This window comes from Pleuronectes platessa, chromosome 11 (assembly GCF_947347685.1).
Source record: "Pleuronectes platessa chromosome 11, fPlePla1.1, whole genome shotgun sequence".
NCBI lineage: Eukaryota > Metazoa > Chordata > Actinopteri > Pleuronectiformes > Pleuronectidae > Pleuronectes > Pleuronectes platessa.
Window position 1 is genome coordinate 1,801,530 of NC_070636.1, and position 16,559 is coordinate 1,818,088.

The 16,559-nt window shown below is 42.1% G+C and overlaps 2 protein-coding genes across 3 annotated transcripts in view; one reads left to right on the forward strand and one right to left on the reverse strand.

Annotated features, from left to right (window-relative positions):
• Positions 1 to 8,907, reverse strand: part of LOC128450900 (E3 ubiquitin-protein ligase TRIM35) — a 454,970-nt gene extending 446,063 nt beyond the window's left edge. Inside the window, exon 1 of the mRNA XM_053434661.1 lies at positions 8,772 to 8,907. The gene's annotated coding sequence lies outside the window, so the exon portion shown is untranslated. The remainder of the gene's footprint in view (positions 1 to 8,771) is intronic.
• Positions 4,357 to 16,106, forward strand: LOC128450909 (oocyte zinc finger protein XlCOF19). 2 transcript variants are annotated; one of them, XM_053434671.1, is made up of 2 exons: positions 4,357 to 4,627; positions 13,931 to 16,106. In XM_053434671.1, the coding sequence occupies exons 1-2, from the start codon at positions 4,477 to 4,479 to the stop codon at positions 14,872 to 14,874; spliced, it is 1,095 nt and encodes a 364-aa protein (XP_053290646.1). In that variant the 5' UTR covers positions 4,357 to 4,476; the 3' UTR covers positions 14,875 to 16,106. The 2 variants fall into 2 exon arrangements, with proteins under 2 accessions (XP_053290646.1, XP_053290647.1); XM_053434672.1 differs by lacking the exon at positions 4,357 to 4,627 and adding an exon at positions 4,661 to 4,758.
• The last annotated feature ends 453 nt before the right edge of the window (positions 16,107 to 16,559 follow it).

A 16,559-nucleotide genomic window follows, 5' to 3' on the forward strand; every position in this document is an offset into this window, starting at 1 on the left:
TTTGCAAGTTCTCCCACTTAAAAAGATGAGAGATGCCTGTAATTTTCATCATAGGTACACATTAACTATGAGAGACAGATGGGGGGGAAAGAATCCAGGAAATCACATTGTATGATTTTAATGAATTCCTCGGTAAAATAAGTATTTGGTCACCTACAAACAAGCAAGATGTCTGGCTCTCACAGACCTGTAACTTCTTCAAGAGGCTCCTCTGCCCTCCACTCGTTACCTGTATTAATGGCACCTGTTTTAACTCGTTATCAGTATAAAAGACACCTGTCCACAACCTCAAACAGTCACACTCCAAACTCCACTATGGCCAAGACCAAAGAGCTGTCAAAGCACACCAGAAACAAAATTGTAGACCTGCACCAGGCTGGGAAGACTGTATCTGCAATAGGTAAGCAGCTTGTTGTGAAGAAATCTACTGTGGGAGCAATTATTAGAAAATGGAAGACATACAAGACCACTGATAATCTCCCTCGATCTGGGGCTCCACGCAAGATCTCACCCCATGGGGTCAAAATGATCACAAAAACGGTAAACAAACCGAATCCCAGAACCACACGTGGGGATCTAGTGAATGACTTGCAGAGAGCTGGGACCAAAGTAACAAAGGCTACCATCAGTAACACACTACGCCGCCAGGGACTCAAATCCTGCAGTGCCAGACGTGTCCCCCTGCTTAAGCCAGTACATGTCCAGGCCCATCGGAAGATTGCTAGAGAGCATTTGGATGATCCAGAAGAGGATTTGGAGAATGAAATATGGTCAGATGAAACCAAAATATAACTTTTTGGTAAACACTCAACTCGTCGTGTTTTGAGGAGAAAGAATGCAGAGTTGCATCCAAAGAACACCATACCTACTGTGAAGCATGGGGGTGGAAACATCATGCTTTGGAGCTGTTTTTCTACAAGGGGACCAGGACGACTGATTCGTGTAAAAGGAAAGAATGAATGGGGCCATGTATCATGAGATTTTGAGTGAAAACCTCCTTCCATCAATCAATCAATAAAATTGTATTTGTATAGCCCATATTCACAAATTACAATTCGTCTCATAGGGCTTTAACAGGGTGTGACATCCTCTGTCCTTAACCCTCAGCAAGAGTAAGGAAAAACTACTAAAAACCTTTTAACAGGTACAAATACGTAGAAACCTCAGAGAGAGCCACATGTGAGGGATCCCTCTGCCAGGACGGACAGAAGTGCAATAGATGCCACGTGTATAAAACATTCATCATTAAAGTTTTTAGCGGCATTGATGCAGTCCCGCTGCAATCACAGTCCATGGTCAGCAACCAGCAGGACCATGATCCACCATCCAGACCAGAGGCCTCTTCAGTCCTCAGTCACCGTTCACCGCCGCCCACCAGGACCCATCACAAGCCACCGCCGCGGTCCTGGTCCACCTCCTGTACCCAATGCCAATGCGACACAGTGTCCGCCATCAGCGTGACAATGATCCCAACCACACCGACATCAAAATCTTCTCCCATTTGGGCCCATGTTAATTTTGAAGATTCATTTCTCCACTCATGAATCCAAAGATAATTTTCGGAAGAGATTTATGGAACGAGAACTACGTTTCTAAACTGCTCACACGGCCTAATTATTTGACTCTAAACAACAATATAGATATGTACTTGGTTGTCAAACTCTTGTGATTCTCACGGTGTTTTCATTTCACGGATAGGAGCTATCGATTTTTAAATAGAGCATTTTGTTCGGGACATTCTCCTAAGGTTGAGGGAGGGGCCATTCGGGGAGGAGACAGTGAAATGTTTAAATTAACACTTCAAAGGTTCAGATCAACTTTAGTGGTGTAGTGAGTAGAGCTGAGGGTTAGAGTCCCAGAGGTGCAGAGTTCAAGTCCCAGTGAGGGCAGGACTTTAACTATGTTATTTTCTTTTATTTTCAGGAACTGTTGAACTCTTCAATTGATGTTTGAGGTCAATTTGATTGGATAAGTGGGTTGAGTCTCTGACTCAGTGATCCACTGGTTGTGAGTTAAAAACCACTGTGTATGCAGTGATAGTGATAGGGCCACCCAGTGGTCGGTGTGAGAAAGAAGTGTCCTGTCTAGAGCTGTGAAAAATAACGCGTTATGATTAAATTACAGGATTAATTCGTTTTTTTTTTTTTAACGCATTTAACGCATGCGCAGAAGGACCTTCCAATTCCGCCGCCTCTGCACTAGTCGCCGCTCTAAGCAGTCAGACGGCAGCTGCCATTCAAACAAACAAACAACATGGATAATTCTGATGAACCTGAGGACCTTCTGGACGGGAAGATCGTGTTCCAAAAAAACAAAGATCGAACATTCAGTAAAACCAAGGTGATATGCACACTCTGCGAGAAGACGTTATCGTTTCACCGTAGCAATACCCGCCTAACCACCGCAACGCGAAGCATGTGTTGGTCGGCGAGGGGCGTTCAAGTGGAATGCGCCAAACCAGACTCACTCGCCGGACACATTGTGCAAAAGAAGCGGTCAGCTTTACTGTCAGAGAATTTGAACAAGTTAGTTTGCCTCACCAACTGGCTAAAGACCGAGTAGCTTAGAGGGCCTTTAGAGGCATTAGATTGTATCATGGTGTGGTTAATGGTTGTGTGACAAAAAATATAAAAAATGTCAACCATCCTATGGCTAAGAAGCTCAAATAATTTCTGTTTAATTTAAAAAAAAAAAGGTTTATTCAACCACACAATGGCTAAGGAGCCCGAATTCTGTTTAGGATGAAGATTATATTAATGTTCCATATGGAAAAGCAATGATAACTGCTGAGTTGCAGCTTAAAAGAAAAGTTAAATGTCGTAAATCTTGTTTTCACAAAAATATTCCGAAAAAATCGGTAATGTGATTAATCATGATTAATCCATAGAAACCTGTGATTAATTTGATTAAAAATTGTAATCATTTCACAGCCCTAGTCCTGTCACATGATCAGAGCCCTGACATGAAGAGATCTAACACACTAACACAGCAGTATGCCACCTACTACAAGTCTCAAAACTCATTAGACTTTTCTCTCATCAAGCTGCTGTTTCTGCAAATTCATATTAAGATAGTTATGAATAATGTGTGTTTGGTTAAGAGTGTGTGTGTTTGGTTGAGTGTGTTTGTGTGTGCAACCGGTAACTGAAGCAGGAAAACACATTGAAAACATACATTCATGTTTATTTGTTTATTTACGTACCACTCTTACAGAAACATTGCTGAGCATCGTTAACAAGTAACTTCTTCAAAATCCAGATTATTGTTATTGGTTCTGATATCTGTAACGGCAACAAGATCCATAGAATCACTTCCTGTTCATCTTCAGAGTGAAAGCACAATGTCCCTTTGAGGAAGCGACAGTTCAATCAAACTGAAAAGGATAATTTCTCAGGACTTAATATTTTGGAAACTTTGTGGAAACTTTACTGTGAAAGTGGACTGAGTTGTCCAGGAGGTTGTTGGTTCAATCCCAAGCTCCTCCCACCAGTAGGCTGAAGTGTCCATGGGCAAAACATTTGAGTTAAAGGTCTTGAACATAGACAGAATTCTCCTTCACTTCTTCCTGTCAAAGTCAAAGAACAGAAAGAGACAACAAGAGGCTTCTCTATTGAGGTTGGGTGTGTTGATGTGATCTCAACACTAGAGGTCAGTGTGTCCTCACAAATGTCTTCATGATGTCCTCATGAGTCTCTCCAGCTGCAGTGTTCAGATCCACAGAGAGTGGGGATTTATTTTATTGATAAAATATAGATTATATGGGGAAACAAACACTGATGCCTTTACTCTACCTTTTGAATGGGAAATGGATCCAACGTGTGAAAAAATGTGATTTACATCACATGACATCAGATCAACTTCAAATTGAGATAAGTGATATCTCAACAGGATGGAGATACAAACTAACTCAAAGATCGATTTTTCGTCACACGCTGTGACCATGGCGTGTGACGAATGCAACGTTTCAAAATGCATGTGCTTGGCCCGTTCAGTGCTGCTTTGCAGTCCTAGAAATTGTCGTTTATATTTGTTTCTACTGTCGGAGTTTGTTTAATTTTATTATTGAGTATTTCTACTTCACTGTCTTAGTACTTTTAGTTGTAATGGAATATTACTTTACTGTCTATGTACTTTTACCTCAGTGAATGATCCGAATTCTTCTTCCACCATCGGTTAAGTTTATTTAGTTGATTATACTTTACTACTTGTTTAACAAGTACTTGTAACAGAGTATTTCTACTGTGAAGTATTAGTACTCTCGTTTCCTCTTCGTCCTCCAGTCCAAAAGGGGTCACTGCTGGCTCGGAGCTCGGAGCCTCTGTTTCCTGTCGAGAGCTCTCTTTGTCTACTCAAAGACTCAGAGAGGAGGAACTTGTCCACCGTGCAGCTGCTGCGGGTGTTGGTACATGAGCGGAAGACTTCCTGTTGCAGGTGGAGGAAGGAGGAGGAAAGGATCGAGTCCCGGAGCTGAGAGCGATGCTCACCGAGCGGCTCGCGGGGCTGGAGGAAACGTTGTTAGAGTCCGAGGAGCGAGTGGAGCGGACAGAGCGGTCCGAGCGGGAGGTCTGCCGCCAGAGGAGGCTGCTCGATGCCGCGATGCAGCCCGTAGTCCGGCTGCACAGAGCAGGTCAGTCCCGGGAGCAGGGGGGGGGGGATTCATGTTCCCAAGGGGCCACATGAGAACATGGACAGTTGTGGAGGGCCGCACCAACAGGCTGAACTCAATTCTACTCATAATCATTTGATAAGCTTCTACTGGTAAGGGTAAATGTTAAGATTACGTCATTACGGTAAGCTGCTGCTTCATATCGTCACTTCCTGTTTACCAGTCGCTGGTGGTGGTCGCTCTGTGAACTAGCTCCTCTGCTAACAGCTGTTTCTCTGCATCACTACGGCTACAATCACCGGTCTGTAGTTAAACAGCCACACAGACCAGCCCCTACTCTCTGGTGCTCCGTGACTCTGTGTTCTGTGTGAGCTCAGCCTCGTAGTCCAACAGGCGGAGACAGCAGCGATGTCTTCTCTCTCTTGCTCCGAGTGTCTCGTGTTCACTGACTCCTCCGCCTCCATTAACAGTAGTGCTACATGTAATAAATGCATTGTGTTGGTAGCGATGGAGGCGAGAAGCTCCGCAGCTTAGAACCTCCGTTAGCTGTAGTTAGCTTAGCCCCCGCTAGCCGCCACTGAGCCACCTAGCTTAGCACGTAGCTTAGCCTCAGCTAGCAGTCCCTCGACCTGTCACGTGCAGCCGGGAGCCCAGGGCGGTGGGTGACGTTCCGGAGGGGGCACAGTGCTACCCTTAAAGAGCCCACGATTAAAGAGCCACCAGCTCACGGTTCAAACAGATTATCCAGGGACCACAGTCAGCTGCATCCCAGGGACCAGAGCCGGGGCATCGAATCCAAACTGAAGCTGCTGGCTGAAACTAAACGTAAATACAGTAAAATCATAATTCACGTCGGCAGCAACGACTCCCGGCTTCGCATGTGGGAGGTCACTGAAACTAATGTTGAGTTGGTGATTTTGCAAAAACGATGTCGGACACAGTAGTTTCCTCTGGCCCGCTTCCTAACACAACAGGTGAGAACATGTTGAGCCGCATGTTGTCTTCTACCAGCTGACTGTCCAGGTGCTGTCCTGTAAACGTTCCGGGCTTTGTAGATAATTGGCAAAACTTTTTGGAGGAAACCTGGTCTTGTTAGCAGAGACGCGTTCAGCACACTTGGAATGGAGCAGCTCTCTTATCTAGGAGCCAGTCTATTACATGACAACCCAGAGTTGGGACCAGGAAGCAGAGCTGCAGTGCTACACACTTCTCTGCGCTCCCTCTGGATCAGTCACAAAACCCCATAGAGATTGTGTCTGTCCACCGTCAGATTAAATTAAACTATAACAGGGCGAGAATTAAACACAAAAAACAAATTAACAAAACCTCTGCAACAACTCAGGAAAATAATACTTTAAAAAGTGTTTTTGTAAACATTAGATCTGTCATCAAATGCTATTTTAGTTAATGAAGTAGTGTCAGATTAAAACATAGATTTATTGTCCCTCACCGAGACGTGGATCCAGATGAATATGTCAGTCTAAATGAATCTACTCCCCCTCCGGCATATACAGTGCCTTGCATAAGTAATCACCCCCTTTGGACTTTTTTACATTTTGTCATGGTATAACCACAGATTAAAATGTATTTCATCGTGAGTTTATGTAATGGACCAACACAAAATAGTGCATCATTTGGAAGTGGGGGGAAATATTACATGGATTTCACAATTATTTACAAATAAAAATCTGAAAAGTGTTGAGTGCATATGTATTCACCCCCTTTACTGTGAAACCCCTAACAAAGATCTGGTGCGACCAATTGCATTCACAAGTCACATTTGCAAGTCACATAATTAGTAAATAGGGTCCACCTGTCTGCAATTTAATCTCAGTATAAATATACCTGTTCTGTGACGGACTCAGAGTTTGTTGGAGATCATTACTGAACAAACAGCATCATGAAGACCAAGGAGCTCACCAAACAGGTCAGGGATAAAGTTGTGGAGAAATATGAAGCAGGGTTAGGTTATAAAAAAATATCCAGAGCTTTGAACATCTCTCTGAGCACCATAAAATCCATCATAAGAAAATGGAAAGAATATGGCACAACCGCAAACCTACCAAGAGGAGGCTGTCCACCCAAACTGAAGAGTCGGACAAGGAGAAAATTAATCAGAGAAGCAACCAGGAGGCCCATGGTTACTCTGGAGGAGTTGCAGAGATCCACAGCTGAGGTGGGAGAATCTGTCCACAGGACAACTGTTAGTCGTCTACTCCACAAATCTGGCCTTTATGGAAGAGTGGCAAGAAGAAAGCCATTGTTGAAAGGGATCCATAAAAAATCCCGTTTGGAGTTTGCCAGAAGCCATGTGGGAGACACAGCAAACATGTGGAAGAAGGTGCTCTGGTCAGATGAGACCAAAATTGAACTTTTTGGCCTCAATGCAAAACGCTATGTGTGGCGAAAACCCAACACTGCCCATCACCCTGAGCACACCATCCCAACAGTGAAACATGGTGGTGGTAGCATCATGCTGTGGGGATGCTTCTCTTCAGCAGGTACAGGGAAACTGGTCAGAATAGAGGGAAAGATGGATGGAGCCAAATACAGGGAAATCCTTGAAGAAAATCTGATGCAGTCTGCAAAAGACTTGAGACTGGGGCGGAGGTTCGTCTTCCAGCAGGACAATGACCCTAAACATACAGCCAGAGCTACAAAGGAACGGTTTGTATTAAAGAATGTTAATGTCTTAAAATGGCCCAGTCAAAGCCCAGACCTCAATCCAATAGAGAATCTATGGCAAGACTTGAAGATTGCAGTTCACAGACGGTCTCCATCCAAGCTGACTGAGCTTCATCTTTTTTGCCAAGAAGAATGGACAAACCTTTCCATCTCTAGATGTGCAAAGCTGGTAGAGACATACCCCAAAAGACTTGCAGCTGTAATTGCAGCGAAAGGGGGTTCTACCAAGTATTGACACAGGGGGGTGAATACTTATGCACCCAACAGATGTCAACTTTTTTGTTCTCATTATTGTTTGTGTCACAATAAAATGTATTTTGCACCTCCAAAGTACTATGCATGTTTTGTTGATCAAACGGGAAAAAGTTTATTTAAGTCTATTTGAATTCCAGTTAGTAACAGTACATAATGGGAAAAAGTCCAAGGGGGTGAATACTTATGCAAGGCACTGTAAATTCACACGTTCCCAGAGAATTCGGCCAAGGAGGTGAAGATGCTGCTATTTTAATTCCAGTCTATCAATTAATCCTAAACTCATTTAGGCCCGTACCCGATGCCAATGCGACACAGGGTCCGCCACCACGATCAGCCCACACGACACAGAATCCACCACACTGGATCCACCACCGCTAGCCCCGGTGCGCGATCCACAAGATGTAGAAGAGCGGTTGAGCTAGGTAGAAAAACTCTCAGGAGGTCTTAGAGATGTAGTTTGTATGAATGACATTTTTATTTTTCCAAAAAGAAAGCCCAAAATGGCAGAATTAATAATGAAAATATTAACTAAAACAAGAGCGAAAAACATACTTTGTAACAAGAAAAATAAATTGGCATGCTAGCCAAAACAATTAATTGCAATAACAGTCAACTTTACCACGTTCGCTGGTTGAGAAACTATTTCTTAGGAGAACTCTAGACACACACAAACACAGAAGTACTACTCACTCTCAGGCCTGCACTGAAATGAGGAATCAGATGCAGAGGATTACACGTACCAGCACACTTTATTGAATTCCGATCCTCTATGAAGAGTGACAAACCCTAACCCAATTGGGCTATGAAAAAACTCATTTAATATATCTATGACCTGAAAGAAAAACTCTGGGATAGAAAAACTCCCTAATAAATTCAAAACACTCACTAGACAAGGAAAGAGGTATGAAACATAAATCGCTCCCGAAGGATGACAAACAAAAGGCTAGAGCAAGAAATCAAAAGCGCTCCCGAAGGATGACAAACAAAAGGCTAGAGCAAGAAATCAAAAGCACTCTCGAAGGAGGAAAACCAAACCACTATGAAACGGGACAAAAGAAAAGGCTCACCTAAACAGGAGGCTCATCAAACTAACTAAAACTCTCTAAACATAAATCGCTCCAAAAGGGAGGAAGAAGAACATATTACAAACAACACAAAACAAAGCTAAACTAGAAAACTTTAACAAACGAAAATTCTCTCTCGGAGGAAACAGAAAACAACTTACGTGGCGTAGCAAACCTCATAGGCAAAACACGACAATGACTGGAAAAGGGCTTAGGTGCACGGACGAGGACGAAACACTTTGGCACAAGACAAAGGGGAGACGCAGATTATAAGCACATGAGGGTGAAGGGAACAGGTGGAAACAATCAGTGATCAGTGACACATGAGGCAGGGCAAGTGACCTGAAACGAGAGGAGAGTTAGGATTTCAAAATAAAACGGGAAGTTACGAGACAAAAAACCCAAGACAAACCTCACCGCGGTGTGACACTCACGCAGTAGGTGGGATTTGCTGCTGGTGATCATGAGGTTAAACTTAAGTACGCTTCAATTGTTTGTGTGATATTGTATGATTATCATTTGTGACATATTCTGCATTACTTTGTCATCTTCCCTATTCAGTTGTAGCCCCAGTTTACTTTAACATTCTCTCAACATGTCAGCTAAATGTCTGAACATTTACGTCATGAACGTTATATATTGACGTACATGTGGTTCTGAGATGCAGTTGAACTACAAGCTGCATTTTAATTTTGTTTTCAATTCTTAAGCACTGAAAATCAACCGTTTTTTTGTATTTTACACATTTTTGCAGATTTTTTTGCGGTTTTTAAATAAAACCAACATGGAAAGACAAATGCTAAAACTTCCCTCTATTCACCTGCACGTACGCGCACACACACACACACGTAGGCAAGCGCGCGTGTAGGCACACCAGTGGGCCGCGGATTACTTTCTAGTCAGAATGGTGGTCCCTGGGACAAAACCAGTTGAAAACCCCTGCTCTAAGGTGTTTGGGGCCAAGTATTATAACCTCTGTTTTGTCTTAGTTTAATAACAGAAAATTGCGGGTCATCCAGGTTTTTATGTCCTTAGAAATGCTCGAAGTTTAGTTAATTGATTACTTCTTTCAGGTTTTATTGATAAGTATAACTGGGTGTCATCCGCATAGCAGTTGAAATTTAACGAGTGTGTCCTGATAATGTTTCCTAGTGGAAGCATATATAATGAGAATAAAATTGGGCCGAGCACAGAGCCCTGAGGAACACCATGGTTTACTTTGGTGAGCACAGATGACTCTTCATTAATTTGCACGAATTGGGAGCGATCAGAAAAATAAGATTTAAACCAGTTAAGGGCGGTTCCATTAATGTTAATTAACTGTTTGAGTCTTTGTAATAAAATTCGATGGTCAATTGTGTCGAATGCTGCACTGAGATCTAACAGAATGAGGACAGACACAAGTCCCTGATCTGAGGCTATTAAAAGGTCATTAGTGACTTTTGCCAAGGCTGTCTCTGTACTGTGATTGGCTCTAAACCCCGACTGAAAGTCATCATATATATTATTTTCCTGGAGAAACTCACACAGCTGATTGGCTACCATTTTTTGTAAGATTTTAGACATGAAGGGGAGATTAGATATTGGTCTGTAATTGGCTAAAACTCTGGGTCTAGGGTGGGTTTTTTGAGAAGGGATTTGATTACTGGTATATTAAAAGACTGTGGTACATAACCTGATGATAATGACAGATTGATTGTATTAAGTAACGAACTATCAATTAGGGGCAGAACTTCTTTAAGTAATTTTGTAGGAATGGGATCTAAGACACAGGTTGTTGGTTTAGAACCTTAGATTAATTTGGTAAACTGATCACGGGTGATCAGAGAGAAGCTGTCTAAGTAATGGGTGGGATTCTCAGCCGTTTCTGAGATCTCTGTTGTTGGGAGGGTATTACTGCCAATTGAGGGCAGGAGATGGTTGATTTTATTTCTAATAGTTAGAATTTTATCATTAAAAAAGGTCCTAAAGATATTGCTATTTAGGGATCGAGGATTTTGATTTTTGGGTCAGCCAATCTCCAAACTAATATAATCGAGTTGAAACGATTTTCTGAAATTGAATGTGCAATTCAGTCCTTCTCCCATAGCATTCAACGCGGCCCTGCTGACTGGCACTCACTCTCAAGTAGGGTTGGGTACCGAGAACTAGTTCCAATAGGGCACCGGTTCCAATACAACCGGTACCTACCCGGACCGAAATGCAACGCAGATTCCGGTGCTTCATTTCGGTGCCTGAGCCAATTGAAGACTGAGGTCTTCGTTCATCCCGCCTCCTCTCACAGCCATTCGTTCCTTCACGGGAAGTGGCATCCCCTGTGCTTGGAAAGGCTGGGGGTGGGAGGAACGAAGACCACGCTGAGAAAGGTTTCACAAGAGCGTCTGCATTTTGGGGGGACGAAGGCGGGCCGAAGCATCGCCTGCGCCAGCCCCAGCCACGGAGACACGGGGTCTCCGAGTGAAGGAAAAGAAAGTAGTTTAAAGTTAAACGTGTTTTTTATTTATTTATATTTATAATCTACTTTAAACAGTTCATATATTTGGCAATAAAAAAAGCCTTTCTTAAATGTCGTCAAGCATCTTGTGTGTTTTTCCTTTTTTTAAAGTCACGGTTCAGGCACCGTTTAGGCACCGGTATTGGTTAAGCACCGGTATCGGAAAAACACAAAACGATAGCCATCCCTACTCTCAAGCAGCTGTAATGTGAAGGAGGTGAGTTGTGTGTGTGGTGACCGGCGGTATTTAAAAAACAGCTGAAGTAGAAAATGGCAGAGAGAGGGCAGCCCTGTTTAATCGACAAAAAGGGTCGAAAAACGTATGTTGTATGGGAACACTTCGGATTCGAAGAATCCAAAGAGGAGCAGCACCACACAATGTCTCAGCTGTGCTGTGCAGCGTCCATTCTCAAGCGCGCAGCCGCCTGGCGGTTCACACCGGACACACATTTCTCCGTGTCAGCCGCTTGTTGTTGTATGTAACCCGTTCAATATAGGTGTTCAGGGGTAAATGATGATGGTCCTTCTAACAATCCCCCACCCCTCTCTTTCTCTCTCTGTCTGTCTGCTTGTAGTGGGGGGGCAGATGGGTACATTTAATAACGAGAGGAAATTTCAAAGTTCTCATTTACAAAGTGGAGAGAAATACTGACTAAATGCATCATGTTTTCAGACTAAAAAAATTATCGGATGAATAATCCTGATTGCAATATTGTCCAAAATAATCGTGATTATGATTTTTTTTTTTTCATAATTGTGCAGCCCTACCTTAGCGTAGCATTTATTCCGATACTAGACTCAATTGTTTTAAGGTAGTGTGTACACCAATTTACTCATTGTTGTAACCACACACTTGATCTTGTATTATCATACAGTGTCAAAATTTAACATCTAACAGTACTTCAGCGCAATCCAATACTAGCAGACCATAATTTAATAACCTTCGATTTTTCATCAACTGAATTTATGTCACTAATGGAAAAACTCTTTTTCTAGATTTCTACCTGATAGTGCTGTAGCTAAATTTAAGGAAATAGTTCCAATTACATTTAAACCCGCATCATCCATCGATATGACTAACAAATTCTCAATTCTAAAGTCGACTCTAATCTAATCTAATCCAATCCAATCCAATCACAGCACAGACAGAGCCTTGGCATAAGTCACCAATGACCCTGAGCCTCCTACGTATTTTTACCCTGTTAAAATAGTTTAAAGAAATTTTTCCTTACTCTTGCTGAGGGTTAAGGACGGAGGATGTCAAACCATGTTAAAGCCCTATGAGACGAATTTTTGATTTGTGAATATGGGCTATACAAATCAAATTTGATTTATTGATTAGCCAATGAAAAAAAAGAGGCAGGCAAAGTAATAACGCCAACATATCACACTTTAATCAAAAAATCTTTTCACTCACAAAAAAAGGGGCAAAAACAATTCAACACGCCAGGAAGGGTGAAGGCATCGGGTCGGCCGGCCCTGCCAAGGAGGTGTCCCTTATTTATTTTTCAGGGAGTTGCCAACCCTACCTGTGTGTGAAGTGCAGCGATCTACTGAAGGTCTCGCTGAAATAAAAATCCTACAGAAACCCTTCACCAGTGCGTGTCCATGTCAGCATCACGTTGAGACAGCAATATAAATCATATTGTTAAAAAAGAAAGAAAACAGTACACATATCTTGAAAGGGATTTGAAACAATGCCTTAGACTTCAGAATAAGGGCACATATTAAAATTTGTTTGAATAATCGTGATTTTTCGATATTGTCCAAAATAATCGTATGATTTGTTCCATTATCGAGCAGCCCTAATACAAAGTGCTATTACTATTTGCATATAGTCTAATCACCCCATTTGCTGGTTTTCAGTTTTTTTTCCTGTTCACTGAGAGAAATCTATTCTGTTTTGGGCTTGAACAAGTGCACTGACGTCAGGTTGAATATCTGAGGTGTATATGCGAAGGACAGCTGACAGGTGATCATCAGTGAGAGAGGATCTGTATCTGGATTTGTTAAACTTCATCACAGATAATGTTTGTTCACATATGTAAATAGATCCAATAGAACCAACATTTTCTGAGTATGCCTCTTCATGTATATAAAGTTCTCCTCTTTGAGAGAAGAATACAACTCCAGCAGTGATACTGACTTAACGTGCTCTGCCAGTAGTGTATTAGACTGCAGGTCAATGAGTTCGAGCTGAACATCACTGGGTGCATTTCCACACTGCACGTGAAGGGAGAAGACATCTTGTGCACTTCACTTTCAACTGTTTTGAAGTTTTGAAATCCTCACCATGCATTGCCCCTAACATGGAAGAGTACCTGCGGAGTTGATCAACTGATGGTGGGGCATCTTTCAGTGTTGGCATGTGGATGAAATGTTACCCTCCAACTGGCTTGAAAGAAACCGCTCACAGGCTAAAGTTAGCTAGCATACGCTCGAGTCTGTGCAGAAAACCTGCTGCTGTGTTGCTCATACCTGAAACAGAAATTCTGGACACTTTTCTCTGAGTTTTACCCACAGCACTTTTCTGAAAGCATCTTAACCAACTAGCTAACGTCCCCTCGCCTTGTTCTCCTCTGTAAGTAACCTTATTGGTTTATTTAGCCTCGAAATGAAAAAAAGTTTGTACCAGAAACACTTTGTTTTATGCTGCTTCCTTTACGAGCTGCGTCGTAGCACCAACTGTAAACGACCTCAACATCTCTGCCTCTTGAATGCGATCATTCAAAAATCACAACAGACGACATTTAACGACACAACACGATTTTTTTCAAAACACTTCAGGAATCTCTGAAATGATAAACATGTGTATATGTGTTTCAGTGTGTCCTGCAGACGTCCATCAACTGATGGTGAATAAAGACGAGGTTCCCCCTGACCAGCAGCAGTGGAGCCCCCTTGTGGACCAGGAGGACCCAGAGCCCCCCAACATTAAAAAGGAACAGGAGGAACCGTTGACCACTCAGGATGGACAGCAGCTTCAAGGACTGGAGGAGGCTGATGTCAAGTTCACATTGGATCCCGTCGCTGTGAAGAGTGAAGAAGATGAAGAGAAACTTAAATCTTCAAAGCTTCATCCGAGTGAGAGGAAGGAGAACAGAGCGGACTGTGGAGGACCAGAACCAGCCAGGAACTCAGGTCCTGATGTACTTTTACAACCAGGTCCTGAGGACAAGGCTGAAGACTCTTCTGAGACTGAAGTCAGTGAGGATGATTGGATGGAGCCTCTAAGTGATATGGAATGTAACAAAACGTTTTGTTGCTCTGGGTGTGGTAAACGATTTAACAGAAAGGGTGATCTAAATAGACATGAGAGGAGTCATACAAGAGAGAAAACGTTCAGTTGCTCTGAGTGCAGTAGAAGATTTAACCTAAGGAGCAATCTAAATACACATATGAGGAGTCATGCAGGAGAGAAACCGTTTAGTTGCTCTGAGTGTGGTAAAAGATTACGCCATAGGGGCCATTTAAATGCACATATGAGGACTCATACAGGAGAGAAACCCTTTAGTTGCTCTGAGTGTGGTAAAAGATTTCGCCATAGGGGCCATTTAAATGCACATATGAGGACTCATACAGGAGAGAAACCGTTTAGTTGCTCTGAGTGCAGTAGGAGATTTAACATAAGGGGCAATTTAAATACACATATGAGGAGTCACACAGGAGAGAAACCGTTTAGTTGCTCTGAGTGTGGTAAAAGATTTAGCCATAGTTGCCATCTAAATAGACATAAAAGGAGTCATACAGGAGAGAAACCGTTTAGTTGATCTGAGTTTGGTAAAAGATTTAAGATTCAGTCCTACTGTACGAGACGTGAGGATTCATAAAGGAGAGAAGTGATTCAGTTTCAACCTTTGCAACAAAAGTTTAATTAGGATTTATCAGCAGATATTCGTTTTATACATATTCATAGTTCACTGTTGACCTCACACACACGGACAGCGGAGCAGCGATGAAGGAGGACCCTCGTTGATCTGAATGAGGGTAAATGTCAAACACTAGGATTGTTAAATTCGGAGTCAGCTGGCCAAACTGGCCACTAAGTGCAAAATAGCGGCCTACCTGTTGTGTTTCTCATAATGCCCCTTGAGACTTTTTTGTTTGTCTGGTCATGATAGATCGGTCAATGTGAATGCGTTCCAGGGGTCTCGTTGTATTAGATTTTTTGTTCACAAAAGTTTGAAGTAAGTATTTCCTTGTTGCCGTCTAGTGTGTTTTGTTATGCACAGCTTCAAGAAGACTAAAGCTTAGCACAGTGTTCCTTTTCCAGTTCCTTTGTTGATTAAAGAAGTTGTTCCCTTCATTTGTAGTTGTGTAATAGAGTTAAGAATGTACTGTATTCATTTGTATTTATAATTTGTATTTGTGAATTTTATTTTGTTATTGTTTTATTTTGTTAACACTACCTGCGGAAGTGATGTTGCTGTGCACCAACTTTTGTGCTCCCCGAAGTTCTTACTTCCTGTCGGCTCTTCCTTCCCTCAGTGCAAGTTTGTTACACTGAGGGTAAGTCACCTGTTGAAATCCTCCGTGCTGTTTTATCGTTTTCTTTAATAAATGACCGATGTAAATTTCAAGTACACTGCGCTGTTGTTTTGAGTGTTTATATGTTTTGGAAATGCTGTAAATTAACGTAATTAAAACGTCCACGGAGATGTATTTTATTTAATGCGGCAGCCATTTTGTTTTTGTGCCAACTATTTCGGCAGCCTTTAATGTAATTTTATTCTATTTTGTAGACTTTTGTATGGAGCAAAACGGTTTCTGTTGGTTTCTGCAGGTATGTGGGTTTCCTTTTTGATTTAATAACTGTTTGCCCAACAATTTGTTACTGGTGTGAGTAGTTTTATGTAATAGATAAGGTTGTGTATAGTGTGCTTTATATACTAAGAGAAAAGTATGAGTGCCATTTTGTTACACTGAGGACTTTTGTATGGAGCAAAAAGGTTTCTGTTGGTTTCTGCAGGTGTCTGCAGCAAAATAAAGAACCCAAAACCAAGTCCTGAATCTCGTGTTCACATCCGTTACAGTTGCAACCCTAGGGGAATGATAATAATGATGAAATATCTTATTTTCAAGACATCTATGAAAAGAAACTGAGCATTGGTGGTGTGTGTTTAACTGAAGATTGTGTATCAGTGGTCACATCAGGTTTGATTGTCTTAATTATTTCAATATTTTTCTGGGGTTAATAACAAACATTAATGATTCTTTTAATATGTTCTCTAGGTCAGCGGAAAGCCTATGAGCTGTTATCGTATCTTTCCAGCAGTAGTGTCTTGTCGAAGTCGATGTTCGAAGAGAGGAGATGTGGACCCAGTACTTACAAGTATAATGTTTATTACACAAGAGTATTACAGGTCAGGACGAGCTCTAGAGACTCGGAGATAACACACAGCCAAATGGTGAAAATCTGACTTGACTCTGCAAGGTAAGGCGTTATATAGGGGAG

Bases quoted from the DNA above. Each gene is read 5' to 3' on its own strand.
- LOC128450909 (XM_053434671.1), top strand. From the start codon at position 4,477: ATGCTCACCGAGCGGCTCGCGGGGCTGGAGGAAACGTTGTTAGAGTCC. The intron at 4,628-13,930 runs GTCAGTCCCGGG...TATGTGTTTCAG, and splicing joins AGTCCGGCTGCACAGAGCAG to TGTGTCCTGCAGACGTCCAT.